At 36.3% G+C, this 24,338-nt stretch overlaps 1 protein-coding gene across 5 annotated transcripts in view; it reads left to right on the forward strand.

Moving 5' to 3' along the window:
* Positions 1 to 13,706: 13,706 nt before the first annotated feature.
* Lrrcc1 (leucine rich repeat and coiled-coil centrosomal protein 1) overlaps positions 13,707 to 24,338 on the forward strand; it is a 40,903-nt gene continuing 30,271 nt past the window's right edge. The window contains exons 1-6 of one of the 5 annotated variants that reach the window (XM_048782759.1): positions 13,707 to 13,927; positions 16,106 to 16,311; positions 16,611 to 16,676; positions 21,002 to 21,169; positions 22,951 to 23,126; positions 23,222 to 23,434. In XM_048782759.1, coding sequence (XP_048638716.1) covers positions 13,839 to 13,927; positions 16,106 to 16,311; positions 16,611 to 16,676; positions 21,002 to 21,169; positions 22,951 to 23,126; positions 23,222 to 23,434 — 918 coding nt within the window. In that variant the 5' untranslated portion in view covers positions 13,707 to 13,838. Of the gene's footprint in view, positions 13,928 to 16,103; positions 16,312 to 16,610; positions 16,677 to 21,001; positions 21,170 to 22,950; positions 23,127 to 23,221; positions 23,435 to 24,338 lie in introns of those variants that run through there. The other 4 variants (XM_015485924.2, XM_015485925.2, XM_048782760.1 and 1 more) reach the window with 4 other exon arrangements.

The following is a 24,338-nucleotide window of genomic DNA, read 5'->3' on the forward strand; positions in this document are numbered from 1 at the left end:
GGTGGTCACAGTTCCGTCTACCTTGCAGGCGCGGGGGGAGGGGGCAGCTCTGCCTCTCAGCAGGCCGCTGCTCCTCTTCTGCCGGTGGGTCGCAGGCCCGCCTACCTTGAAGGAGTGATTGGAAGCTCTGCCCCTCTGCGGGCCACTGGGCCTTTTCTGTTGGTGGTCACAGTTCCACCTACCTGGCAGGCGCGGGGGGTGGGGGGCGGCTCTGCCCCTCAGCAGGCCGCTGGGCCTGTTCTGTGGGTGGTCACAGTTCCGTCTACCTTGCCAGTGCAGGGGGAGGGGGTGGCTCTGCCTCTCAGCAGGCCGCTGCTCCTCTTCTGCCGGTGGGTCGCAGGCCCGCCTACCTTGCAGGAGTGATTGGAAGCTCTCGTATGTCCACCTTTAAATGTTACCTCTTCTGTTAAAATTTCCAGATACTTTGCTCGTTTAATTATAATTTTGTGTTAATTTTATAGTTTTTACCTTTCTCTGTTATTAGTAACATAATAGACTTATGTGTCTGCCTCTACTGAGTCACTGAGGCAGACAGCATATCTTATATGTCCCTTATCACTCAACTCAAGAACTAGACCCACAAAGAATATGCCAAAAGTACCTCTGAAAAACTAAACAACATGGAGTCAGGATTGTATCCCACAATCTTGAGCAACCCAGACTGTAGCATGCTTTAGAGATTTTCTTTCAGGGAAGGAAATAGAGACAAATGTCAGAGCACCCAGTTTAGATTCCCCTACAGTAACTCAACAGTAATCCTCCTGCTCTAAAAACTGTTGTGAGCCACGTTATCCGACACATTATAGAAAATCACTAGACCAGGCTTGCCCCAGGAACTGTTTTCTCGATTCCTCTGACTTTGTAACACTGGATGTGCTTTTTAAAAGGCAAAGTCTGGGGTGGTTGATTAATTTCAACCAGGCAGCATGAGTACTCTTTGGGTAGGTAGTACCTGTGAAAAACAGCATGAAAATTGATGGCTTGGTGCTGCTCAGGGTAGATAAAAAGATGTGAATAGCATAGTGTTCACTGATCATTTTTAAAAGTATAATTATGAATATGACACAAGTATTAATGAACATTTCTTAGAAGTATTATTTGACTCATTAATTCTTGAAAAAAATCAGTAAGAGATTACAACCTGTTTGAAGGATAACCCAAAGACCATGTCTCTGTGTATTTGAGTCTGTGTATGTTAAAATAATAAATACACTTAAAACATGGAAAATGGGTAGATATAAATTGAACTGTCAACTGTATCATCTTGAGAGACAAATTCCTTTGCTGGAAAAGAATCATCGCATCAATATGAGAATTCTACTACTTATAAAGTTATAAAACAACTTGAGATTTACAATAAATAACCTGGAAGTAAAGTGCATGTTAGACAATGCTCAGTTTTCCATTGATGACATCAGATGATCTTTCTTGTTCATTTCTAAGTCTTTCACTATTTTTTCCTATAATGTCATTCTAATGAATTGACATTTTGAAGCACTAATGTAGTTTCCACAAAAATATTACTTCTATCAATTTAGCAGCATGCCTGTTTCCTGGGCATCCTACTAAATATTCTGACTGTTATTCAACATTGCCTTATAACAACATGATCTAAAAAGTAGAACTGTGTTTCCTAAATTGATTGTCCATTAGATTTAACAAAGGTTCTTCTTAATATCCAATTTTTTTCAGTCATCCTTCAGGAAATTCTCATTTATGGAATGAGAAAGGAAGTTGTAAGTAAGTATTTTCTTAATAAGTACCCTATATGCTTCTTTTGGTTAGGTAAGTAGGGAAATATTGAATTAAAGCAAGGTTGAAAATATACAACTAAATATAATTTTAAGTATTCTTATATTAATTAAACAATGCTTGAATAAACTTTTACTTAACCTAGGAGGCTTATTAAGTCTTTTGTTTTTAGAAGAGTATCTAAATTTGTGGCTACTTACTGTCTCCCAGATTTATATAAATATTTACTAGGGTATAACCATTAATTGCATCTGAAAAAGAAAACTCCCTTTTAATTTTTCAAAGGTCTGATTCTCTCCACATATTTTTCTCACCATAGAGTGGTAGAGCATTCTTTGAGCTAACAAAATTAATTTAAAATGTGACAAAGTGATCCAAAAGCAATAAACTGAGGTAAGTCACAAAAAAATAGCAAATAACTGATCCAACAGAACCTAAAATCTGAGTTAGTGTGGGAAAGAGGCACAGATGGGGTCGTGAGTCAGAGTGAGAACTGAGTCCCAAGAGCAAATCCAAGATCAATTTTTCAGGAGTGTAAAAAGAGGAACATTTAAGGAAACAAATACAGTAAATACAGATAAATTCCTAGTACCGTATTTTTCAGAGAGAAAGATTTTTTATTCTTATAACAGACTGAATCTCAGCTAGTACACATCGTTACATTGAGATATTTCTGAAGTAATTGGTAAGTGGTCATGTTCTGAGCCTTCTACCTTCCTCTTAGCCAACTCAGGACCCAGAAACTAAAGAGATAATATCCTATATAACAGAGGACCCCCAAAGTCCACTCTAGTCCTACGTCCTGTGACAATTGTGATGGCTTTAAGCCCACATCCTACTGGCACTTAAATACTGTCTGTTTTAGTCAACTTTTCATCACTGTGGCCAAAATACCCAATAAGAAAAATTTAGAGGAGGAGAAGTTCATTTTGGCTCACAGCTTTAGAGGTTCAGTCCATGGTTGGCTAACACCATATGTTTGGCCCCTAGGTGAGAACATCATGACAGAAGGGCATGGTGGAAGAAAGCAACTCAGGACAGAGCAACCAGGAAGAAGAAAGAGTGTTTTGCTCACTACAGACAAAATATAAACAGCAAAGTCACATCCCCAGTGACTACACTGCCTTCAACCACACCCTATTTGCCTATAGTTTAATCCATGAATCCATGAGTGGATTAATCCATTTATTAGGCTATACCTCCCAAAATCTAATCATTTTGCCTCTGATAATTCTTGAATTATCTCACACATGAACTTTTGGGGGACACCTCATATCTAAACCATAATGTTGTCTATTACTCTTGCTAATAGGGATGTCTCCACTAATCTTTCATGATTCTGTGAACCAGATTCCTGATGCTACTAGAAGGAAACTAATTTTCTCCTGGAAAAATGCATAGTTGTCTTATTATTTTAGCATTGGAATTCAATATCTTATGAACCTGAAAGAATCTCCAATGAAGTTTCAAGTACTCTCCCCACATCATGAGGACCTTCTTTTCAGTTTCTCAGCTTGGGCAGACTGTTTCAACCAACTACTTCAATAGTTCATCCTGCAAATTTCAGCCTCAGAGAAGCTATCCTTGACCCCATCTGTTAGACATCCTGTTATATGTTCCAATTGTGCCTTGCATCTTTTCACAGAACTCTGCACATTTGAAACTGCTTAAGTTAATATTTATAATTATTAATTTACTTTTTGCCAGCAAATTTCACGTGGACAGAGACATGTTTGTTTTGCTTATTACTATAGCTCCACCACTGCACTTGGTATATTCTCAATAAATATTTGCCGACAACAAATAACACTTAGAAAAGTTACAAATTTTTAATTCATTCCTTAAAGGCTACTCATAGTTTTAGTTATTTTCTTGTAACTAATATACGTAACTTTTCTTTTCTATAAAAGAATTTATAATAACTTCAAATTTCTGAACTAAATGAGATTTTTCTGAATATGTATGCTTTTATAGAGCCATCTAGTGTCCATTTTGTTTAGTGAGATAAAAATGAAATAAGGCCAAGAAACACACAATATACCCAACCATAAGCAATACATAATCTCCACCTGACAGTGGCAATTTATATCAGCTGGTCACTTCAATGTCTTTCCTAAGCTACTTCTCCCTTCATTATATAGACACTGAATTAGTCTTTCTAGACTGCTGATAACTAAAACTATGAGAGATCTCTAGCTAATGTGATACGGTAAACAATGTGTTGCTACTTCTTTCCTCTGGAAGTCCCACTAAAATGACAGTAAAGGAAGAACATAATCATGACATGTAAGGATTAAGAAAAACAAGGTAGGAAGCAATGGCAGATAAGAGAGGTAAGAACATCTTAGGACTTAGAAAGGAGAAGGATGAGTGGCAGCTAACATCACCATGAGAAAAATCTGAAAGCAAAAGATGCTGTGGAGGAAGCTAGCAATAAGGTGAACCCCAAAACATCTCAAAAATGGAAAACACCAGTTCTAAAGTTATAGCACTTCTCAAGCCGCTGCAGTAGAATCTATTCCAGTGGGTGTAAATTGAGGAAAACATGAAATCTTGCTATCTAAGATACAGGATACCCAACAAAGAAAAGGGGTAAAGGGAATTCCCAGATTGATGTTAAAAAGAAATCTCAGGATTCTCTCAGTGGAATATAGAGCCATCCAGTATAAATTGGTGCAGGAAGATAGGGAACTCTAAGAAATATCTAAAAAGGAAGACAAAGAAACAAACAAAATCACTACTTGAATATATGGGTAAGAGATTGCAGTTCTACCAGATTATTCAGGGATGGATTAGTCATAGTTGCATGGGAAAATAAAATATAAAAAAAAGAAAATTACAAATATAGTAAGTTATTCAGCTGAGAATATTTAAATATTTAATAACATAAAAATTAAGTATTGATTTCATCAATTATAACTCCCTTGGGAAGATGGAGGGAAGAAAAATAGTGGAGGTGGCAGACACATGTAAAAGAGCTAAATAAATAGTTAACTATTTAAGTATCAAAATTGAAAACATAAAAACTAACTTTAAAATTACATCATTTAGAAATATGGAGACAAACTTTGAATAAAACAGAAAGTGGTTTCCTCTGAAAGAATTAAGAGTATGACTGCCAACAGAAATTTTATATTATGCCTTGACTTCTAAATTATATGCGTGTAAAGCTTTTAAGTGAAAATATATACATCTTGGTTAGGTTTCAAGATGGCGAAGTAGAGAAGGTCACACTCCTGGCTTCTTTGTGGCGTGAAACCAAGAAAGCAGGCAGGTAGTTTCTTAGCAAGGTGGGTGGAAAAAGGAGGCGGGAGTGCTTTACTGAAATTTAATATTGGACACTCAAAGCAGATTAGAGACTCAGAAGTTTGGCTATAATAAAATAAGAAAGAAATTCCAGCCCAAGGCACCAGTGAGAATTATCCCTCTGTGAGCACAGTGAGGGGATAAGGGCATTAAAAGAAACTGCACTTTTAGAAGGACTGAGGCATGTCTGGGTAAGGAGAGTATAGAAATTGAAGACACTGCCCAACTAAACTGAAAGGTGTGCTGCACAATAGCCTTGTACAGGGAAAAAATGCATCTCTCTTGGCGGCAAGCTAAGTACAGAGGAAGGTAGAATTTTGCAGCCACAGTGGCAGCTGGGGGAGCTGATTCCTGGCAAACCTGAGTCTGGCCTGAAATACAGGCTCATCCAACTCTCACTGCACAACATAGAGTGTGCCTAAGTGACCAGGAGAAAATCAGACGTGGAGAAAGGTTTATCCAGGGTACAAATGGTCGTGGAAACCCACTTGGCTCTTCCCCTCCCCTCCAATCTGGCTGCTTGCAGGATCAACTAGGAGAGTTGCAACTGGTCAGGAATTCGAAAGGACAGGGAAAGGGAGATTGAGTTTGGAGACTGAAACGGAGACCAGGAAATGTGTTTTCCACAGGTGACAGAGTAGACTAAGAAATGGGTCCTCAAAGACAAGAATGGAACCCGGGGAGATCCCTGGGGTGAGGACTGGCTGGGTCCTGGAGGTACACTGATTTAAAATCTCCAGACCAGGCAAAAGAAAGAAATTAAAGGAATATGAATAGGAAAAGAAGAGCTCAAACTATCCCTGTTTGCCAATGACATGATTCTATATTTAGAAGACCCAAAAAATTCCACCAGAAAACTTCTAAAACTCATAAACAAATTAAACAAAGTAGCAGGATATAAAATTAACACTCATAAATCAATTGCATTCCTGTACACCAATGACAAGTCAACTGAAAAAGAAATTTGGAAAACTATTCCATTCACAATTGCCTCAAAAAATAAAATAAAATACTTGGGAATCAATCTAAGAAAAGAGGTGAAAGACCTGTACAATGAAAGCTACAGAATACTAAAGAAAGAAATTGAAGAAGACCTTAGAAGATGGAAAGATCTTTTATGTTCTTGGATAGACAGAATTAATATTATCAAAATGGCCATACTACCAAAAGCAATATACAGATTCAATGCAATTCCTATTAAAATCCAAATAACATTCTTTATTGAAATAGAAAAAGCAGTCACAAAATACATTTGGGAAAATAAAAGACCCAGGGCTGAGTTAATGGCTCAGTGGTAGAGAACTTGCTTAGCATGTGTGAGGAATTGGGTTTGATTCTCAGCACCACATATAAACAAATAAAGAACATAAATGTCCATCAACAACTAAAAATATGTGTTTGTGTCTGAAAAGAACATCAAAACTGTCACTATAATTAAAAGAGAGAGAGAGAGAGAGAGAGAGAGAGAGAGAGAGACCCAGAATAGCCAAAGCAATCCTGAGCAAGAAGAGTGAAACAGGAGGCATCACAATACCAGACCTTAAACTATACTACAAAGCTAGAGTAACAAAAATGGCATGGTATTGGCTCCAAAACAGACATGAATACAGAATAGAAGACACAGAGACAAACCCACATAAATACAGTTATCTCATATTAGACAAAGGCACCATAAACATACATTGGAGAAAAGATAGCCTCTTCAAAAAAAAAAGTGCAAGGAAAACTGGAATTCCATATGTAGCAAAATGAAATTAAACCCCTATCTTTAACCCTGCACAAAATTCAACTCAAAGTGGATAAAGGACATAGGCATTAGACAAGAGACTCTGTACCTACTAGAAGAAAGCGTAAGCCCAAATATCCATCATGTTGTCTTTGGAAGCAAATTCCTCAAAAAGACTCCTGAAGCACAAGAAGTAAAATCAACAATCAATAAATGGGATAGTTTCAAACTAAAATCTTCTTCACAGCAAACGAAACAATCAATATGTGAACAGAGAGCCTACAGAATGGGAAAAAAAATCTTTGCCATCTGCACCTCAGATAGAGCATTAATCTCCAGGATATATAAAGAACTCAAAAAACTTAGCACCAGAAATACAAATAACTCAATCAATAAATTGGCAAAGTAACTGAATAGACACTTCACAGAATAGACACTTCACAGAAGAAATATGACTGGTTCAACATCTCTAGCAATTAGAGAAATGCAAATCAAAACTACTCTAATATTTCATCTCACTCCAGTCAGAATGGCAATATCAAGAAAACAAGTAACACTAAATGTTGGGGAGGATGTGGGAAAAAGGGTTCGCTCATACATGTCTGGTGGGACTGCAAACTGGTGCAACCACTATTGAAAGCAGTATGGAGATTCCTCATAAAACTTGGAATAGAAGCACCATTTGACCCAGTTATCCCACTGCTAGGTTTATACTCAAAGGACTTGAAATCAGTGTACTACAATGATGCAGCCTCATCAATGTTTACAACAGCTTAAGTCACAATAGATAAACTATGGAACCAACCTAGGTGCCTTTCAACAGATGAATGGATTAAGAAAATGTGGTAAATATACACAATGAAATATTACTCAACCTTAATAAAGAATGAAATGATGGCATTTGCCGGTAAATGGATGGAACTGGAGACTATCATGCTAAGTGAAATAAGCCAATCCCCCCAAACCAAAGACTGAATGTTCTCTCTGATATGTGGATGCTCATTCACAATAGGTGGGGGTGAGAGAGGAGGGAAAAGGGGAGTTTCACCAGATTCCACAGGGCAGAATAGGGGAAGAGACATGGTATAGGAATGGGAAAGACAGTAGAATGAATCAGACGTAACTTTTCTATGTTTATATATGAATACATGACCAGTGTAAACTCCATATCATGTACAAACACAAGAATGGGAAGTTATACTCCATGTATGTATAATATATCAAAATACATTCTATTGTTATGTATAACTAAAAATAACAAATTAAATATACATATATATAATATTGTTTTTTTAAAATTTTTAGGTGTAATTGGACATGATATCTATTTATTTTTATGTGGTACTGAGGATTGAACCCAAGTCTCATCTCTCTCTCTCTCTCTCTCTCTCTCTCTCTCTCTTTCCATTGTACTTCCACACTGAGGTGTGGTGAAAGAACTCATTTTCAGGTTCTGTCTAAAAGACAGATCAGTTCTGACAGCCTCTCTTTGACCTAATTTAAAATTTTTATCACATAATATTGAAAAAATAACTTTTCAATGTGTCAATCAATGAGATATGCACAAAAGACACATCACTGCTCTTGTAAAAAATTTCTCTTGTTGGGAGTGCTAAAGACAACTTGCAGTAAAAGAAAATCTCTAAAGATTGTGATAAAAAATGAAATGGAGAGGGGAAACTGGCCACTTCCCTTATCTACAGTCTTTCAGAGAGGGTCTAAACAGAATGACCTTTGTTGTAAAGTAAAAGAGTGTACTCATAAAACACCTGAAGAATTCCACCTGTGCAGTAGGCACTCGACCTATCCTGTGGATTCTGCCTGCTTGTGATTGTGATGTGGCCTTCCGTTGTTTTCCAGCTGGCTGCCACCAAGGAGTAAGAGATAAACTATCCAAAATCTCTTTCTTTGGGATAGGTAAACAGTATGATTGGGGCATTTGCAGCCCTGAGGTTGAATATTCCCCTTCACAATGGGTTCTTGAATATAAACAGCCAATTTTTTCTTTCTGGGGGGCATATTTATAACATCTGGCATCACAAAGCACATGTCATCATCAAAGCACCAGACATCATCCTTGTCCAATTCCCTACAAGACTTTTTACCAGCAACTCTTTTTCATAATTGGGGCAAAAGAATGGCATTTTTAAAATAATTATTTTAATATTCATTTATTTATTTTTATGCAATGCTAAGGATCCAACCCAGTGCTTCACACATGCTAGGCAAGTGCTCTGCCACTGATCTATAGCCACAACCCAAAAGTCTGGCATCTTATGATAACCTCTTAGAACCCCTCTAAATAGCTTCTCATACTATAATGGGAGCAGTACTTCAAAGAGGGCTGCTTGTCAGGCATGATCAGTCATCTACCAGGGCATTTCTTTTAGCCTACACATTCTGCCTTTGTATATAGACCCATACTTTTATGATAGCTACCTTCTTTGTAAGCCTTAAAGCACTGAAAAGTTCTTAAATGGGTTGACTGTTTTTCATTAGAATGCCTACAGAGTTTAAAGAATATACTCTCATTTCTCAACATTACAAAATCATGGACTACTCCAAACTCATACCTGCTATCAAAGTACAAATTAACTATCATCACTGGCTAATTGGCAAGCTCTGGTGAGTTTGATGACTATAATGAAAATCATCCATGTTGATTGTACCTCTGATAAGAGTTCATATTGTAGACAACAATCAGTTGAACACATCACTTGTATACCTCAAAGTCTTGAGACTCCCCAACCTAATTATTGGGTTGTCTATTGGTATAACCTGAAAAAATATTTGCATTTTCCAGCAGATGAAAAGCTTGAAGATGATATATTTTCCAAAGCCAGACTGTGATAGGGGAATTAAGACAAGCATGAGTCATTTTCATACAATTTTTAGCAAATTGAAAGGCAAAGTGTGTTTGAAGGATGTCATTCTGAAGAGAGATCTTTTGAACTTCTCAGGTCCCAGGACTGAGTGGAAGAAAGGACTCCAAGGGTCTTTGCCTATCCTTGTCTCTATGAATTTCCTCTACTACAAATAATGACAAGTATAAACGACGAAACAGTATTGTTACTAACAGACAATTTTCCAACAAGCAAAACTTTTGAATCTAATCATATAATCAAAAGATTCTTAAAAGGCATCTAATTTCCTAAAAGAAAAAAATAAAGGTAGCACTCAAGAGCTCAGCAGAAAGCATATCATAAGTCAGACCTTAGAAAAACTTACCCTCTATTGGTTTCCCCAGCAGGAGATACCTCCCAAGAAATAGCCAAAGTACATTCCCCAAGTATCAGAGATATCACCAAAGAGAAGACTCAAGGAATCTTAGTACAGCACATTGGTTTTGAATTAAGGGTCCTGGGATACGGAAATAAGGGATCCTGAAATAAATCTTGGTAGAATTTTCATACTGTTGAAATCTCAAAAATATAACCAAAGCTTTATCAAGCATAGTTATATTTATTAAAATCTACTACAGTGAGGTAGGTTTTCACTTTAATATTTTGAGAAATCAAGTATACTGAAAAAAAAGTATTACATTTTGAAGATCTTCCATTTGCTAACTTCTGCGCTCTTTCTCTCTTTGTTTCTCTCTCTCTCTCTCTCTCTCTCTCTCTCTTAAACATACCTTGGGAAAAGCCCTCTGGAATATATTATATATCTGAATCTTCTTTTAAATATGACATTGATTTGAAGAAAGTGGACTTTTATGAATTCAAACCTATACATAGTTGGTCACATAAAATACCAAGTGAGACTCTCAGGTGCTCACACTAGACACATATTCTTGTCATCTGCCTGCTAGTCAGTAAATGGTGAAATAATAAATAGGTTACAGACCTTAAAATTCTATAATTTCCCTTTAGACTAATATTCTCAAAAGCATACTGTATATCCATCCAATGTGTACATATTCTTACCCACTCAAATACATTTACTCTTCTCTGCCATTAGAAACAATTTGGTAAAATTTAGTTTTTAAAAAAGCAACAGATAGTACTGGTATTTTATTTAATATTAACAAGGATTTCATTTTTTACAGCTATGGTACACCATGTTTTGACACCACAAATATCAGAATTTTGTACAACCAACTATACACTTGGTGGATTTAAGGTTTGATAGTGAGTACTCAAGTGCAGTTAGATAAAATTTATAAGTTTTAGTGTTCTATAGTTCACAATAACCTATTACATATTTTATGACTAGCTAGAAAGGAGGAACTCAAAGGCTCTAAACACAAAGTAATTATAAGGAGATAATGGCCTTAAGCATTATGTGGCATGTATATAATTTCCTTTAAAATTAAATTTATCTTTAACCTGTGTATAAAAACACATAAATTACATATATTAATACAGTACCACATGATGTTTCAATACATCTATCTACTCAAACATTTATCACTTGTTTATGGCAAAGGCATTCAAAATCCCAGTGGAAAAGCGCTTGCCTGGCATGTGTGAGGCATTGGGTTTGATTCTCAACACCATATACGAATAAATAAAATAAAGATCCATCAACAACTAAAAAATATTTTTTTAAAAAAATTCTGTGTTCTAGGTGCACAATCGTTACCTGTATTCGCCCTACTCTGCGCTCTGTAACTTCTTACTCCTAAGTGAAACTTACTACCTACCCTTTGATCAACCCTTCTCCATCTCTCTCTTCCTTGTCCTCTTCCAGGTCTCTGTTCACCACCCCTCTATTCTAAATTCCTGTGACATTAGCTTTTTTCTATTTCACGTATAAGTGAGACCATAAGGTACTTGTCTTCCTGAGACTGGCTTATTTCACTTAACATAATGTTGATGCAATTAACAGGATTTTCATTGTAGAGGTCTTTCATCTCCATGGTTAGGTTTATTCCCATGTTTTTTTGTTTGTTTGTTTGGTTGGTTATTTGGTAGGTTGTTTGTGTTTGTTGTTTTGAGGTTATTATGAATGAAATTGTTTTCCTGATTTCTTTCTCAACAAGTTCACTATAGGTATATAGAAAAGCTACTAATTTTTTTCTATTTTTACTGTTTATTTTAATTTTTATTAATGCACTATAATAGTGGAATTCAGTGTTACGTATTTGTACATACACATGCTATAACAATATGATTCCATCAGTTCATTTCCCAGTATACCTCCCTTATTTCTTATCACTCCATTTTTTCATCAACCTTATTTTTCTCCTAAAAATATCCTGGAATTGTACAGTTCCTCCAGGATGCCAATTAAGCTTTTACCTACCATATTCTAAAACTCATGGCTACAAGACAAGCTCTCTCAAGTGATATTTTCTATACTCAACTATTGCACTCTCCTCCTCACACAAATCCTTACCACATATCAGCCTATCAAAATAATTTGCCATTTCCAGAAGAGATACTATGTGGCTCCCACACAATGCCACCTGGATGCCCAAAGTGCCTGTCTCATGCTTGACCTCACACTAGGTAAGAGTTATGTCAAATGCATTGTCCCTTTTTTAAAAAAATTTTTTATTAGTTGCTCAAAACATTACAATGATCTTGACATATCATACATTTGATTCAAATGGGGTACGTAATCTTATTTTTCCACGTGTACAGATTGCAGGATCACATTGGTTATACTCCACATATTATTCCTAGATAATGATGGTTAAGCAACCTTGGAGCATAGTATGGAAGATGTTCTGAGGGCTTGACTTGAAAGTAATACATCAGCACTGCCAACACATACTTATGGCCAAAAAAAGTCACCAGACAGCACAGAATCTAAGAGCCAGTAAACAGATGCCACCTCCACCTCTTTTTGGAAGAATATCTTGCAAAGTGTGCAGTTATAGGAAACAATAGATCGTAGCCCTGAGTTTTAGAATATGTTAGGTAAAAGCTGAATGGTAGTTAAATTTGGAAATATTTTCAATGACAGATTTGAAAGAAAACTAAATTTTAAAAGACAGTAATCAGACTGTGAATAGCAAAGCTATGGATAAACTACACAGAAAATATACAGAAAAGGAACAATTTTTAGTGTAAAATACCAACCATAAAACCAAATTATAGTCAAAATAAATTGGCATATTAACCTTAATTCTTCCATATTATATGTAAACAAAATAGATGGCCTAGGGTAGCATGTAATGCTATGTACAGCACAGGTATGTAGTAAATACTTTTTGTCTAAAATTTTTTTTTAAAGATTGGAGACCTTTATTTGGTTCCTTACAGGGAACCACCAAAGATTTTAGTTCAGGATCAGATTTAAGATACATCTTTGATCTACATTCTTTAACATTATTATGGCTTACAGTAAAATCTAGCCAGGAAGGACCTTGTACATGTATTATTTTCCCACCTAGGTCAGTTATTTCCATAATTTCCCTTGACCCAGCAAGACCAATCACTTCCTTTTCGAAAAGTTAATCCCTTCCCCTAGGATTCTAGTTAGCTTTGATGACCCTGGACTCCTCCTAGCATTTGCCACGCTAAACTGTGTGACAACCGTTCCCTCCAGTGGACAAATGCTTGCAGTAATCCCACTAATTGCCCATTGCATAGTGAACAACGCACAGCAAGACGTGCACAAAAGTTCAGTGAATCAACAGGAGGTGCAACGGCGGGTAAGAGAACAATTTATATGAATGTATGGCTATGGAAAGTTATGTAAAGCCAAATGCTGCGAAACCATCTTCTGAAGGCAGTAAGTTATAGCGAAAAAAAAAAAAAATCACAGAGAAACAAACAGGATGCCGCCACATACTCCCAACTTCAACATTCCCTGGGGAGAAAAAGAAAAAGCTTTGCTCTACGGCAAGCCCCAGAGCTGCGACACAGATGCCGTAAAAGGAACCGAAACACTGCGTGGAGACCGAGCCTCCAGCTTTGCGGCACGGTCGGGGCGGGAAAGTGCCAGCGTCGGTTGGAGGGAGGGTCTTCGCCCCGCCCCCCACACCCGGGCCTTCGCCCCGCCCCCCACACCCGGGCTGTACCACCGCGCTCCGAGGAGTCCTGTTCCAGGATCTCGGACCCAGTGCTGGCCGCCAGTTAAGTCCCCGCTTCCTGTCGCCGGTACCATGGAGGCGGCGGTAGAAGCAGAAGTAGAAAACGAGGACGGCGACAGCAGCTGCGGGGATGTGTGCTTCATGGACAAAGGCCTGCAGAGGTAAAGGGCGTTCGGCAACCGGGAGCGGCCCGCGCACCCCCAGGGCTGCGACCATGGGTGGTGTGTGGCTTGGCGGGACCCCAGCCCTCTGGCTTGCGGCGGACCTTCTCTGCGAAAATGCTCCGTGAACGGGCGGGAGTGGGAGTCCTGCCTGCCTCTGCCCTGGGCAGTTCTCATGGCTCTGCCCGGCCTTGAATCTGCCCCATCACCTGCTCCACCAGCCTTCAACCACCTTTCCTTCTGCTGCTCCTCTTTCTTTATTGCTTTGCTGCCCTTTAAACATCGGTCTTCTTCTGTCCTCTTGATTCTCTTCTGTTACTCTGAAAAACAGTGACAGCATAGCATCTCCGGCAACTGTGTAACACGCGATCTCTGGTCCTTACTGGTTTTGCCTCACTTATCTTTACCACCATTCTCATTTCTTCTATACAAAGCACTACCACACATTTATTCATATACCTTTCGAAAGTACTGAACATATGTTACTGAGTTTCCCTTTTCTATCTCATGCTACCCGAAGTTGTACACGGCTTTCAAGTCTCTTGATTCTGCATTACTTATTGGCCCCTGCCTACCTATTCTTTCCTTTTTGCGGGGGTAATGGGGATTGAACTCAGGGACACTCAACCACTGAGTTGCTTAGTGCCTAGGTTTTGCTGAGGCTGGCTTTGAACTCTCCATCCTTCTGTCTCAGCCTCCTGAGCCACTGGGATTACGGGCATGCGCCACCACTCCTGGCCCTGCCTACCTTTTCAGTCTCCAGTTTCTGAAGTTACTTTCTAGCCTCACTGAGCTACTAGCAATTCTTTTGTAGGTGTCTCAGCCTTTGCACATGATATACCTTTGTGGAGTGCCCTGCTCTCTGCCAGTCTTGCTACTGATAATTATGCATCTTGTTGTCAATCCTGATCTAAAATTTACCAGATTACCTGGGAAGATGTTTTTCAAAGGAATGTGTACATTTTTTATTTAATAACATCTGCTATTTCCTGAATGTCTTCCATGTATTGGGGGTTATGCACATTATCATTAATCTTCACAGCAGCTTGCAAGTTAATTTTTCTTATACCAGACTTCATACAGCTGGTGAGTAATTAAATTCGAAATTCAAACTCATTTGTTTCACTCTCTGCTTTTTCAGCTCTCCCACATTGTATGCACAGTATTGATTTCCAGAAAGTGTAGTGCATTAGACAATAAAGGATTATATTTTGGAGAATGTGTTAATAGCACAAGATCTGGCACTAAGAATTCAATAAATGACAGAAGTTATGTAATTGGCAAGTGCTTCAAACGGCTTTAGAAATTGCTATTTTGAGATTTGCAAATGCTTCCTTGCTGCCATTTAGGTTTCTACAGGTTTATGGTAGTTGCTACAGCTACTACTGATGCCTGTGAAGTTACTGACTCTACATCTGGCTTCTCTAAACTGTGCACTGTAGTTTGTATGCCTTGAACTATTATAAGAGAAGTTCCAGTTACAAATAGTAATTGAAGGAGTCATGAGATGAGTTCTCTTTAGGGGACATGCCTTCCAACTTGAAATAGAGGACAGGGATGGAAGAAATACCAATAGTTAGTGATTTCTTTGGTATCATTTATATTCTGGATTAAATAACCATTGTACACAGTGAAGAAAGTAAGATTATAAACTTCTTTTGTGAGATTAGATTTGTATCTGGGCTCTGTTACCATAACTGCAGGAATGTGAGCAGGTTATTTAATTTTTAAAAATTTCAGTATTCTTATGATAACATACTGTGTATAGTTGTCAGAATTAAATGATATAAAGAATCTGAGGCTTAAAAAGTTTCCATTTGTTCAGGTCACACAGCAAGGTAATGTGCAAATTAGGATTCAAAAGCCTTTGCAATTATTGACTATTCAGTATTCCTTTGCTATCTGCCACAGACTTTGCACATAAAAGCTAGAAATGCCCAGCATCACTCAACCTCCTTGAGTAGCTTCATATTTGTATAAATGGTCTGAAATATTGGTTTATGTTGTAAGAAGCACTGTGTTTTATGATTACACATTTCAAGGCACAAATGGAAAGGGCATCATTCTGGAATGAACAGAGCACATAGTTATTTATGTGCTATTTGGTTAGTTTTAATTATTTTGTCTTGCTTATAAAATACATTTTTACTTTTTTATAATATATATTTTCTTTTGTAGCATATCAGAGTTATCTTTGGATTCAACCCTTCATACCATCAATCTTCATTGCAATAACATCTCCAAGATCAAAGCCATTGATCATGTTTGGAATTTACGACATTTAGATCTGTCATCTAATCAAATAAGTCAAATTGAAGGGCTAAACACACTGACAAAACTATGCACTTTGAATTTGTCCTGCAATTTGCTCACAAGAATAGAAGGTTTGTAAGTGATTTTCATGTAATATTTAACATGAAGAAGGTGATTTGTCTATTTTTCCCCAAATAGAGTGGAATAGATAGTACCATAAACTTTTGAAAACTGACCCTAAAACTCATCATACAAAAGTTTTCTTATAGAAAAGTTTGCTTTTTAAAACTAAATATTTTCATAAAATTGATTTCATTGTTACATCAGATTTGCTTCAGTACAGTCTAATAGTACTGTAATGTTATACTTCTAATTTTTTAAATCCTGTAAAAGCTTTATTTTATTTTGTTCTGCTTTATTTTATTTTTAGGACTTGAAGCACTAATTAATCTGACTAAACTGAATTTGTCTTATAACCACATAAATGATCTTAGTGGTAAGTAGATATGCATGTATTTTTGATGATGCTATGTTTGCAATGTGTGAAGAGTTAGCTCATCATGTTGGAAAACTCCAAGTTGAATCCAGATTTTGATCGTAGAGCTCATCTAGAGAGTATCTTCAGTTTTAATTCTTTTTTTGTTACTGCCCAAACCACAGCTGAATAAAAAATAGATACAAAGACTGGAATGATTTGGAGCAGGGGGAATAGAAGCTCCTTTAGAGGAATAATGTTTTGTTTTTTGAACCAGGGATTAAACCCAGGGGCACTTTACCACTGAGCCTTATCCGCAGTCTTTCTGGGGAGTTTGGGGGGGAAGGCGCCTCGCTAAGTTGCTGAGGCTTTCTTTGAACTTGTAGTCCTCCTGCCTCTGCCTCCCAAACCACTAGGATTATAGGCGTGCACCACCATGCCCAGCTAGGAATGATGTTTTAATGTTAGGTAATTAAACATACTGTTATATAGAAAGGAATAGTTCCAACAAAACTTTCTATAGTGATGAAAATATTCTAAATCTGTGCTGTCTGATATTTAGCATCCTTGATGATTAAGGAAATGACAATTAAAACGTGACTATTGAGCCCTTGAACTGTGAATTTGCAACTTAGGGACTGAAATTATAATTTTATTTAATTTTTATATAAGTATAAAAAGCTATCTGTAACTAGGCATGGTGGAGTACCCTCTAATCCCAGGAATTTGGGCGTTTGAAGCAAGTTTGAGACCAGCTTAGGCAACTTAATGAAACCCTGTCACAAAATAAAAAATAGAAAGGGCTGGCAATGTTACTTAGTGGTAAAGCACCCCTGGGTTCAATCCTCAGTACGAAAAGAAAAAGCCACATGTAACTAGTGGCTAACACTATAGCAGATATGAACAATGCAGGTATGCAGCATTCCAAAGACTATTATTTTTTCTCTTTGTGCTTAGATAATCTAAGAAGATATAAAAGTTGTTGCCTACTTTTTAAATGATTAAAGCCATAACTAATCGAACAAAGTTTCAAGAGTATTATTAGAATTATCTCTTAGAAATAATAAGATTTTACTAATCATCTTCATAACTTTATCAGTATTTGAAACAGTATTATTCATTTGTTAACTTATTTTTCTTCCCCACTAATAAGACATTACCTTATGCCTGGTACCTAGTATACAAATATAAAAAGACCAAGTTAGTGCCCTTAGGCTCAGGTAGCAATTGCAGTTTATTTGAAATCTTTTTTTCACTGAATACATGAAAGTTTTAGAATTTAGAGTTTAAATCTAACTCTGTTGCTGCTGTGTGATATTTTACTTTTTGGATACTGTTTCCTTACCTGACAAATGATTATCGGGTAAGAGTTTTCATTCATTCACTAGGAAGATGTTTGTTGCAAATTGCTTTATCAAGTACTGTCCTATAATTATTAAAAAACAACAAAAACAGTAAACAGATAAGGTCTTTGCTGTAACAGGTCTTACATTATATTGGGAAGAAACACATAAAGTTGTATCAAGTCCTTCCTCCTGTAAGTAAGCAAAAGATTTAAACAGACACCTTACCAAGATGATGCACAATGGGCAAATAAGCACGTGGGAAAAAAAGATGTTTAGTATCCTTGGTGATTAAGGAAATGACAATTAAAGTATAGTGAGATACCACTTCACATCTAGTATGGCTAAAATTTTAAAAAATTAAAGCATTGATGAGATTGTAGAGCAACTAAAACTTGCCTATATTGCTAGTACAATTTAAAAAGTATAACCACTTTGGGAAAGAATTTGACAGTTTATTATAATGGTAAATGTATTTGTAATTATTCAGTTCTCTTCCTCAGCATTTAACCCAGAGAAATTAAGGTGTATTCACACAAAGACCCATATGTGAATGTTTATATGAACATTTTATATGCTTGTGTATTTATGACTGTTCTTAATCTTGAAAACTTGGAATTGACCTGTATATCCAACTGGTATTATAGTCTATATCTTACATGTCCCCCAAAGACCATGTGCTCAAACTTTGGCTGCCAGTCTGTGGCACTACTGGGAGTCAGTAGAATCTTTAGGAAATAGGGCCTACTTGGAGAAAGTTAGGTCATTGGAGGCATTCCCTTGAAGGGGAGATTGGGGCCTTCACTCCTCTCTCTCTCTCTCTTTGCTTCTTAGCTGCCATGAGAAGAGCAGATTCCTACCATAACATATTGTGCTACCAAAGGCCCAAAGCAGTATGGCCAAGCAGCTATGGTGTGAAACCATGAGCCAAAATCAATCTTTCCTCATTATAGATTATCTCAGGTATTTTGTCACAGCAACAGAAAGCTAATGGTAAACAAATTTTGAAACATCTGTGTAATGGAATACTACTTGGAACTAAAAAGGAATAAACAATAATACGTGCAGCATCACATATAAATCTAAAAGGAATTATGCTAAGTAACAGAAGCCAATCATAAAAGGCTGTATCAAATGATTCCGTTCATGTGGCATTCCGATAAAGGCAAAGCTGTAGAGGCTTTTAAAAATCAGATTTTTGGTTGCCAGGGTCTGGAAATGGGGAGAGAAGATTGATTACACAGGAACAGAAGAGAACCTTTCAAAGTGATAGAAACTTTCTATGTTGTGATTATAGTGGCAGTAGTAAAACAGTGTATGTCTGCTAAAACACACCAAATTGTATACCTAAAGGGGGCAAGTTTTAGAAACTTAATATCAGACAGAGTTGAGGACTATGAAGAAAATAAAGGGAGCAATCCTGGATGTTCTTATAGATCATTCTTAGAATGCTAAAGTTTTATATGTTGAAAAACACTTCAATAAATAACTTATAGCATGCAAAGACACTAAAGCAAAATCAAGCTTGCCATATAAGAAAGAAAGCTAATGAGGGGTTTAATGTGCTAAGAAAAGGGATAGGAAAGTAGGCAGAGGCCAGGTCAGTACAGTTTAAAAGCAGGCTGAGAAATTTACGTTTTGTTTTAGGCACAATAAGAGTTGTTAGAGATTACATAGGGAATGACATGATTTATGTTTTTAAAAGATCACTGCTGAGTGAAAAGTACATTTTTAGGTAGATAGAAAGTAAATAAAGGAAAGCAGAATCAAAGATAAAAGTCTCTGGATTAACGGATATGAATGGTGGTACTATTTGTTGACATAAGAAAAATTAGAAGAGGATTACATTTCCGAGATAAGTAATGAGAACACTGATCCTGTCTTAAACTCGAGAACACTGTTGAACATATGTATGTGTGTGCATGTAATACACATTTTAAGAATGGGGTGGGATTGGGGGTCATGGTTGGAGTTGTGGATTTGGCGGTTAGAAGCACTATTAGCCATGAAACTAGAAGATTCCAAAGAGTGTGTAGATAGAGAAGAGGAGTAGCTCCTGGTGCACTCTACTATTAAATCTAAGAGGACCATCAAGTTAAAACAAAAGTAGCATCAAACAAGAACCTAAAAATGTGATGATAATTAAGGAGAAATGCTAAGGACTGTGAGTGACAGGAAAATCAGATCTTACAGAGATGGTCAAAGCCTTCTGAGAATGATGAGTAGAAGTTAGCCAAAGGACAATGAGGAGAAAAGGGTATCCAGTCCGGTTGAAGAAACAGAAGAAAAGGGTGAGTAAAATTGAAATGTGGAGAGGGCTAAAATAAATGAAGTTGTAAAATTGCTCCCTTTGAGGAGCAATGTGTGCACCTCAGGACAATTTTCTAGGAAAGGAATCTGGGGCATTTATCCACTAGTCTCTTTGATAGAGGTAAGCCCCTAGAAGTGTTAACTCCCTCACACTTCCAGGCTTTACCTTTGCTGAACAAGCTCCTTCCCTTTTGAGGTAGGAAAAGAGGGCAAATGCTAGTGCTTATAAGGGCACACTGACAGTATACACTTACTTGTCCATCTTAGCTACAGCTGAAGTCCAGGGTGGTCAAGGTAACAATAGTATCTGCTACAAAGTTTTCCAAGAAATATTATCAGGGAGCTAAAATGAATGTTATTTTTATTTTATACTGAAACCAAGAAAAAGAAAGTGTAGTGCAGTGTTACGTCTGGTAATCAAAAATGTTGCCTTGGGAAATTCCAAAGCCATTGTTTTGTGCTTATTTTCATTAAGTGCATATAATGACCTAGGGAGTTTTTTGTTTTTTTTTTTTTTTCCATTAATACCGCAGTACCCAGAAACCCCAGGGGCTAAGGCCTCAGTGAGTTTCTAAACTTGTGTTTCTTTAAAACAGCAATTGAATTTTCCTGTTTATTATAGATGTATCTGTTCACAGCAACATCTTATCAATGCTACTCCTTTGACTCAAAAGCATTTTTTTCTTATTGCAGGGTTGACACTTCTTCGTGGACTAAAGTATAAGCTTAGATATATTGATCTTCATAGTAACTGTATAGATAGTATCCATCACTTACTTCAATGTATGGTAGGATTGCACTTCTTGACAAATCTTACTTTAGAGAAGGATGGAGAGGGGAATCCTGTCTGTCGTGTACCAGGTATGAACAATTAATTTAATACTTTTTTAACAGTTAATAGTCAAAAGTTTCTTCATTTCCAGAATTTGGTGTTTGTGAACTTTTTGTTTTAGTTTTAATCTTTGTAATGTTATATATTTGGGAATTATATAATTACAAATAATTACAAATAGTTTATTAAGACAAATTGCTGTTAGAAGAAGATGGGATGAATCAATCAATAGTTATTTTATTTAGACAGTTTTATATTTGATAAGTGAATGCCTTAAAATTATATTTTATCACTATGGTATATCCTAATACTATATAGCCATTTAGGAAGGGAAAAAAAGGAACTTAGAATCTCTGTACTGGTAGTCAGTTATCTCCACGATATATTGAGAAAGAAAAACAAGTTGCAAAGTATTGTATGTAATATATACAACAGAACATCTAGAAAAATACACCAAAAAAATAATATTGGACAACTCCAAGAAAAGGAACTAAGTAGCTAGAGTTCAGGAAATATTGAAAAAACTTTACTATGTACCTTTGAATTATGTATCCTGGATTTATCACATTTTAATAAGTGAATGATTGTTTTTTGTTTTTTGTTTTTTTTAAAAAAAAAACACCTTAAACTTATTACATTAAACGATGTTGCTGAAATGCTATTTGATCTAATTCGGAATCAGTCAAATTGGCAAAGATAAGAGAAACCAAACTGCCAGTTCTAACTTCAGTTATCTCATGTTACTTAACCAAACAAGAAAGTGGATAGAATTTTGAATGTACCTTCTGAAACTCTACTTGGGTGTAAGTTGGCTATAAATGCTGCATTCTGTCATTCATATGCTACCATGGGAAAGTTTTTTGTAACAAGATAGCCTGTTCTGATTATTTTATTTTATTGAAAAACATTTTTTTTATTATTTTTTAAAGATCATGTAATATTATAAAGTCTGCTTAAAAACCAGGACAGATTTGAGAGTTTTCTTAGGGGAAAAACTTACTTCTAAAACTTTGTATTTTTTTTTCCTCTTTTAACCCTAACGTCAAAAAATTGTTTTTTGTAACAGTCATGTCTCAAGAACTTTTGAGTTCCTACTTTGAATCTTTATTTCTTTTGGAATTTATCCAAATAATTCATTGGTCTTTCTGACAAATTCTTGGTTGTAAAATTATAGGAGCAAAATTGAAGTGCTCCTATTAAGCTAAACAACAAATTAATGTTAATTTGTTAGTTTCTTATTTTTTAAGGGAAATAAATATATTTTTCTTATATTTATTTCTTAAGGGAAATAAATAAATATATTATTCGTGGATACTTGATAAATCACATTTTAATATTAATTATGTGTAATTTAAAAAACAAAAGGGACATGTTTCACTAATGCTTGAAACTTCACTGGGGAAATTCTGGTGCTTTGATCATCATCCACATCATCCTTAAAACATGTTTATGTTACTTAGATTTATGCTAGTTCTATTAAAAATACAAAAGACTTGTTTAGTTTTCTTCCCAGGATAAATTCCTGCTGTTTTCATGCATTCATAGCTTTAAAGTAATTTGAAGTGGTGATGATTATAAGTTCCTTACCTTTATTGGGAAAATTATTCAAGAGGAGTGAAAGGAGCATTTTTTTTCTTTTGTATTTAATGATTGCATGCTAGAAATGTTGAATACATAGCATTGATGACAAGTTTATTTGTTGTTCCTTGGACTAATTTTATCATTCAGGTGATAGATGTAGTAATTTATTTTATAAAATATTAGCCCTTTTTAATGTTTAAATTTTCACTTTGAATGATTTATTTCAAAGGATACAGAGCAGTTATTCTCCAAACTTTACCACAGCTTAGAATTCTAGACTGCAAGAACATATTTGGTGAACCAGTAAATATGGCAGAAGTAAATTCATCACGCCTACAGTGCTTAGAAGGTCTTTTGGATAACTTAGTTTCTTCTGAGTCTCCCCCAAATATAAGTGAAGATGAGGTATAGTATTTTTCCCCCCTAATATAAAAAATACCTTTAAACTTTACTAAATGAATGAAAATTTAAAAGGATTTTTGTTTGTCCCTGTGTCATAGATCCTTGATAATACGCCAGTGGTATCATCGCCCATCACAGAGTTAACTCCCTTGGAGCAGTTTGCAGATACACCAGCAGATACACATGTTTTGACATCGTTTTTATCTGTGTGTCCATCTTCTGAGCCAGAGAAAATTAATCATGAAAAGGAATTTCAGAATGAGAGGAAACTCCAGAAATTAGATGATCAGCTTTTACATCTTCTTGATGATGTAACTATTTTTCCTATTTTTGGAAAGCCCAATATGGGAATATGGAAGAAAAAAATAGTTAAGAAAATGAAAAAAATATATATGCAAGCCGACCAACCAGAAACAATCTATATGAAATGTATCAATATGGGGCTGGGGTTGTGGCTCAGTGGTGGCGTGCTTGCCTAGTATGCATGGGGCGTGCTTGCTTAGTATGCATGGGGTGTGCTTGCCTAGTATGCATGGAGCACTGGGTTCGATTCTCAGCACCACATACAAATAAATTTAAAAATAAGGAAATAAAGGTCCATCAACAACTAAAAAGTATTATTTTTAAAAAAATGTATCAATATGTGTATTTTTCTTTTCCGGTATGGAAATAGGATTCTGAATAGCAATAGTGTAGAAAATATAAGCATGCATTTTCCTTATTGCCATTCTTCACATCTTCATTACATAATTCCTTTGTCTTGTTCTTCAGTGCTTCACCTTATTTCTGTCCCTTCACTTTTTGTTTCAACCTTAAGCAAGCTGAAAACTCTGAACTCAGTGTTCATTAACACAAAGGACACTTCTGGTCCCATACATCTCTTCAGCTCTTATTGGCCAAAGCCATTTCTAGAATTTACTGCTTAATATAAAATTAATTTACATAGTTCTGCTTCATTTCAGTTTCCAGCAGACCATCACCTAATTAATTTCTACTTTCCTGGGCTGATAATCATTTTTTTTACCCTTGCTACTGATTCTCTGGTTGGTAAAACTCTGTGAACTATATTTATGAATTAGGGGCTAGGGTTTGTAGCTCAGTAGCAGAGCGTTTGCCTAAATGCATGAATTACAATTCATAGAATTTACTACTATTGTATCTCCAGCCCTTGCTGCGGCATTCTTGCACTGATCAACAGTGATTCCCCACCCTCCC

Source organism: Marmota marmota, unplaced genomic scaffold, assembly GCF_001458135.2.
Source record: "Marmota marmota marmota unplaced genomic scaffold, marMar, whole genome shotgun sequence".
NCBI classification, from domain to species: Eukaryota; Metazoa; Chordata; class Mammalia; order Rodentia; family Sciuridae; genus Marmota; species Marmota marmota.